Below are 6,097 nucleotides of genomic sequence, written 5' to 3' on the forward strand. Positions count from 1 at the left end.
ATAATTTTTACCATTTTTATATATATTTAATTCTTATTGTAACACAGTGGTCCATTTTTTCATGAGGCAAAGAGATACATAGCAAGACTTAGATCTCTTTGGTACCCGAGTTAGAGGAGACAAGAAGCACAGATGTAGTCTTCATAGTAGTAGTAGTTGTAGCCCTGAGTTCGGCTGAATTGTGAACCCAGTGGACTGCAGAGAAATTGCCTCCCTCCTGCAGTGCACCATCCTCCATCCAGGGGATAGGGTAGTAGTGTCCTGTAGTTGAAGGACATTTGTACAACCAGGAAGTTGAACCACCTGGTTATATTATTGCCACCACATGAAGACCTTTCTTTTCAACACCATCTCCATAGTGAATATCAATAATAATGTGTAATAAGTAACACCAATACATAATAGAAATCATATAATGGGGTTAGATTATATATTTAGTATAATTTAAGCTTTTCAGTGCCCACAGTGAACGTTGTCTTTAGGTGAGCATTGTAAACCGATTCTGCCCGTGAAGTCTTTTGGTTTATTCTTGCTGTCCTGATAGTTTTATTTGGCTCTTTAAAGCCCCTAGAATATGAGAGTCCTCTCCTACTAGAATATGAGAGTCCTCTCGTAAGTAGAAAAAAAAATCTGCCAATAACATTAATAAAGGACACTAAACTCTTAATTATCCAGCATAATTCAGCAGACCTCCATGCTGAATATTGCAGAATGCCAGCTATTGCATAGGTACCCCCAGTCAGCTATCCATTTGGTGTCAAGCTGGATAATGTGTCACCATCCAAATTGACCCTCTGTCCTAAAAATTTCCCACAATATTACCCTTTAGCAGAAGATTAAAATCCAGCATAAAATACTATAAAGTATTGATACAGTGCATAGAGTACAGTAATACAGTACATAATATTATCATAATCTTACTGTACTCACCTGGAGTTGGCATTGATGGAGGGTAGATACACACAGATGTGGCCTCACTACAGTATACAGTAGTCAGAGCACTAAGGCATAGCGCACTGAGGAGCCATAAGGTTGGTCACAGCACTGCAGCAGTGAACGAGGCATGGGAGGCCTCAGACTGATTAACAACACTAGGGTTTAGTCACTGCATGGGTTACAAGAGCAGAGCACACAGATATTTCCTCACTATATGGCATCCATGGGAGAGACTGAGAGAGCAATGGTGGACTTGGCATGCCGGGTGGGCCATTCCCACAGCACATTGTGATTGGCTGGCACATTGCGGGGGCTGCCCGCACTCTGATTGGGTTCTGTGTCTGATCTGGATGTTACACCTTTGCCACAGGAAGATGCATAGTGCCACCGTTTGCTTCCTGTTTCTGAGCTGGATGTTGCCAAATTTCACTGGATATTGTGTTATAATAGAACTGAGCAAAAGCACCGGATATTGCAGTGGGCCCAATAAGTGAGAGTTTACACTGCTGTAAAAAGGATGTCACCCAAATTCAAGTGGTCAGAAGCATTTAAAAGTTTAGTTTTATCATTGATAACATAATTTTGTAATAATGGATGGTGATGGCTGCAGGTACTAGGACTTGTGGGAGCATCCTGTCCCACAGTGGTGCTGTCATCACATCACTACGGAGCACTTAAAGGCTGCTATTCATCCCTTGGACAAGAGAACTGTGTGGTGTACTCGCTCTGCTCACCAGCCTTCACTTATGTGCCAGTCTACCCTCGCCTCCCACAACCTGCCATCCTTGATTCAGTACCCGCGGCAGGTGAGTTCGTGACTTCTTACTGTACTGGACTAATTTCACTTTAACTTGGTCTAAAATTGCCATTTCTCCATCTTAACCATTTGTTATTTATCTTCTTTTAGTCTCAGGCATTTTTATTCAATTTGGAATTTTTTTTCTTAATTTAGTTAGACACTGTCGGTCCCATAACTACTAGAGCACAGTTATAAATTGAGTGAAATGTCCAATATCAAGAATGGTATGAAAAAAATGTTTCTTATTGAGGGGGTTAAATGTTGAGTCTGTTAATATTTTGACATGAATATTATGCTAGTGAAGTGTGAGTCCTGTGAAAATGACATGGAACCATAGTATTGTCACAAGTGCTCGTGGGCCCTTTGGGTCCCTCACACTTGCTCCTGCGGAGGGCTCTCGCATTTATATACTGTTCTAGTCTAACGTTATCACTATTGGCCGGCAAGGCGACATGGAAGGGCCCATGATGGTCCCTTGATGTGCTGTTCTAGTCTAACGTTGTCACCTGGATTTTTTGCAGCTAACCAATTGATTGTGTATTTGCAGCTTCGGGAATGGAACCTAAGTTGTCCGAATGCAGGTCTGAAATACTTTAGTTGCACCTGTGAACAAAAAATTCTACGGAGATCCTATGCCAGACGCCGGGAGTGGCATTTTTTGGTCAAAATGTGATTGCTCATTAAGTACAGTATAGTAAAAGTTTTTCAGTTGTGATGGGACCAAGATTTTTCACATCAGTGAATTTTTAGCGATTTTTGTGCCAATTTTGGTGCAGTTTGAATGTGTAGTTTCAGCTGCCCCAAATACACACACACACACACACACACACACACACACACACACACACACACACACACACACACACACACACACACACACACATGGCTACTGCTATAGTATATTAGACTAGTGCTCGTGGGCCCTTTGGGCCCCTCGCACTTGGTCCTGCAGAGGGCTCTCGTGCTGCTATAATATATTTTAGTTATACCTGTGGGCAAAAAATGCTACGGAGATCCTATGCTGGGCACCTGGAGCAGCGTTTTTTGGTCAAAATAAGATTGCTCATTAAATATAGTAAAAGTTTTTCAATCGTGATGGGACCAAGTTTTTTCACATACCGGTAAGCGAATTTTTTACGATTTTTGTGCCAGTTTTGGTGCAGTTTGAATGTGTAGCTTCGGCTACCCAAAATACACACACACACACACACACACACACATGGCTAGTTCTATAGTATATTAGATACTTTGCCACAGAGCAATAGAAAATAGTCTGCAAAAGGATGAAAATTTCTGTCAAGATAGATGAACTTTAGGGTATGGATTGTGTTGTGGATCAGGTTTACTGTAATTGCTTGTGTTTTATTTGTTTCTGTTTATGTTTCTGGCTGCTGTTTGCCTCGTTTAGGTATGGGCAATCCCTGCTTAAGGTGTTCAGTGTGCATAGGCAAAATACTACTTTATATTAATGGACTTCAAGTGCGATGATGCTCTTGATTCATGACAGAAGGGTATAAAAGAGAGAGAAAGAGAAAAGTATCTCTGACTGCACAGCAGTGGGAAATTATACGATGATGATGATGATGATGAATATCATGAAAATTACCCGTACAGTGAGAAATTATGTGATGATGATGATGATGATGAATATTTGAGAATAGTAGTAATTACCAGTCATAGCAGTACCACCAAGGAATGTTTGGAAAATACTCATATTATCGAAAAGTAATGTTTGAGTACACACAAAAGCTTTTGGAAGTAGAAAGCAAAGTTAAATATTGATTGCATTGGAAGAAAGGGATCTGTAATTAGTGATGTAACTACAGTTGAAAGGATAAACGAAGACATGCTACAGTGTATTCTCTGTAGAAGAGCTTGGTGGTTTGGTGCAGATTGCAGGGATAAACTTTATTTTACAGTATTGTATTCTGGATACCACCAGGTAATTTTATTCAGTTGAGAGACTCTTCATAGTTAAGGAAGAGAATAGATTACACATCACTTTTGCAGGTTTGGAGGCTGTTGAGTTGGAGGATATATGTAAATGTTGATGTATCCTAGTTTTATTGTTGTGGCATCTAGCTTATCTGGATTTGAACCCAGTGGATTGCAAGAAACAAGCCATCTCAGATGTATGCCGCCAGAGGTTTTTTGTTGAGGTTATATTGAAGGATTGTCTGTGTTGTGGGACAATGAGAATGAAATGCATCAAGTGAATTAGTTCTGTGTGTGTGTGTGTGTGTGTGTGTGTGTGTGTGTGTGTGTGTGTGTGTGTGTGTGTGTGTGTGTGTGTGTGTTTCAAGGACTTGCTTGTAGGTGGGGGTGCTCAACATCCACTCACTCAGTGTAGTACTGCTCTCAGGTGACTGCCCTTTCCTCTCTTCCTCCCATCTTTTCTTGCTTCTTCTGTCTTTCTTTCCTTCTATCTTTTCTCTTTCTTCTGTCTGTGGGTAACTCTACACTGAGTGACAAGCCAAATGGTTTCCTGTACACCAGGAAACCATTTACTATGCTGGGTAGTAACCATATAACCAGACTTTGGCACCTGATGGTGTAGTGGGTAATTAAGGCACTCCAGCCAGGTTGAGCCTGTGTAGGTTTATATCCAAGAGGTGGCTGGGGTTTATTGCTCACGTATGCCACGTAGAGATGGTTGAGGCTGGTCACTCTTATCTTAAATGTCACGACCAGCTTGCCTAGCCCTGGGCTTCTGTGCTCCTTATGGGGCAACGCAGGATTAGATGATGTATGTTTATTGGCATAAATGTCTTGCAGTAGAATGTCATATTTAAAAAATCAGTTGTCTGTGTATGTGTGTGATCCTGTTTCTTCTAGTGTGATGTTATTTCAGTCAGTGCCATTAATTGAGACTTTAGGATGTATTGAAGTTTTAATTTCTGTGCTGGTGAATAGATTTTGGATTGGTGTGTTTTTGTTATGATTTTATAGACTACAGTGCCAGTTTTTTCATCTTATTCTTACTACTGCCACATAGTTTCTCTCAGATTAGTAAAGACCCCCATAGTGATGGAGTTAAAAAAAAAAATCTCCATAAACTTCATCAGTATAATGATGCTTTCAAGGAATATACACTTGTTACAACCAGATAATTTCAGTCATTTCAGAAGAGAAGCTTGGAACTGAGGATGTTTAACCAAGTTAGTTTGTACAGTTGATCAAAATAATATCTCTAAATGGGTGTTCAGTTGTTTAGCACTGCTATACTTCTTGCTTATTACTAAGGCAAATATTTTCTGAATGAAGTGTCTGTTTTATGTAGTATATTATATAGGTTTCCTTCTTGTGCTGTATTCATAAAATACAGCTGGCACATATGTGTATGGGAAGTCATTGAAGAACATTTTCCAGTATTTCTTTCATTTTTTCAAGATGTAAATATCAAACAAATATAGTTTTTTGATCGACTATACTGTACAGTAATACCCAAGGCTCTCTCCAATGAAGCTTTTTGTGTGTTAACAGTGCTGACAGAGAGTCTGGTGAGTGGGCGCCCATGCGTGTTGTATCCAGCATACACTGAAACTTTCTCAACTGGGGAGTTGGACTTGGTAGCTGGGACATTCTGTAGGGTGTTCCAGTCTAACCCACTTCTCAAGTTTCAGTCCTGCCTTCAGCTGTTAAAATCACATCATGCACACAGACCGAGGGATGACTTTGACAGATATACTTAGTAGCTAGCTACTAGTTGTATCAGTAACTTGAAATAGCAGTAAATCTATTATAAGTGTGGCTAACTGAGACATATGCAAGTGAATGCAAATGTGTGTAGAGTAAGGTTTTCCATTCTTTAAGTTTAATAAAATGAGTGTTGAATTGTTCGGAAATAATTTCTGTATCCACAAAGGTACCATGGTAGATATTGTAATATTCTAATGTGAAAGACAGTTGAATGACAGAGCACTAGGCTTTAATCTAGCACTTAGGATACAGATAGGTGTTGTGGTCCAGTTTCTCTGCTGTTTTCACTGATAATGATAGTGACATTAAAAGTGACATTAAACTCAATATTATTTTTGAAGTTGAGTTATTTTGGTTATAGTTCTGCTGTTATGTGTTGCTGGCATATTTTTATGTTCTCCAGTGTCAAGTCAGGTGATTGTAGACATATACACATCAGCACAGTGTCAAGTCAGGTGATTGTAGACATATAAACATCAGCAACACTAGGTGCATTTTTTTCCATGTCTCTCCATTATTTGGATCCTTCTAGTAGATACTGTTTGTTGTATGCAGATTCAACATAAACTAGGAGACATTTTCTGTTAATTGCAGTCTGTTCATAAAATAATGCCTGTTTGAATTCTTGGAGTAGAAAGAAAGGGTGATCTGAATTTTAGGAGT

At 39.6% G+C, this 6,097-nt stretch overlaps 1 protein-coding gene across 2 annotated transcripts in view; it reads left to right on the plus strand.

The window, feature by feature from the left end:
* The window catches only part of LOC145403539 (proteasome assembly chaperone 1-like), a 79,392-nt gene extending 73,834 nt beyond the window's left edge, over positions 1–5,558 (plus strand). For both annotated transcript variants that reach the window (XM_080275211.1, XM_080275210.1), the window contains exons 4-5: positions 1,547–1,742; positions 5,219–5,558. In XM_080275211.1, coding sequence (XP_080131337.1) covers positions 1,547–1,742; positions 5,219–5,427 — 405 coding nt within the window. In that variant the 3' untranslated portion in view covers positions 5,428–5,558. The remainder of the gene's footprint in view (positions 1–1,546; positions 1,743–5,218) is intronic.
* Positions 5,559–6,097: the final 539 nt, after the last annotated feature.

Source organism: Coenobita brevimanus, chromosome 61, assembly GCF_032717465.1.
Source record: "Coenobita brevimanus isolate Jiangsu-jjx chromosome 61, ASM3271746v2, whole genome shotgun sequence".
Taxonomy (NCBI): domain Eukaryota; kingdom Metazoa; phylum Arthropoda; class Malacostraca; order Decapoda; family Coenobitidae; genus Coenobita; species Coenobita brevimanus.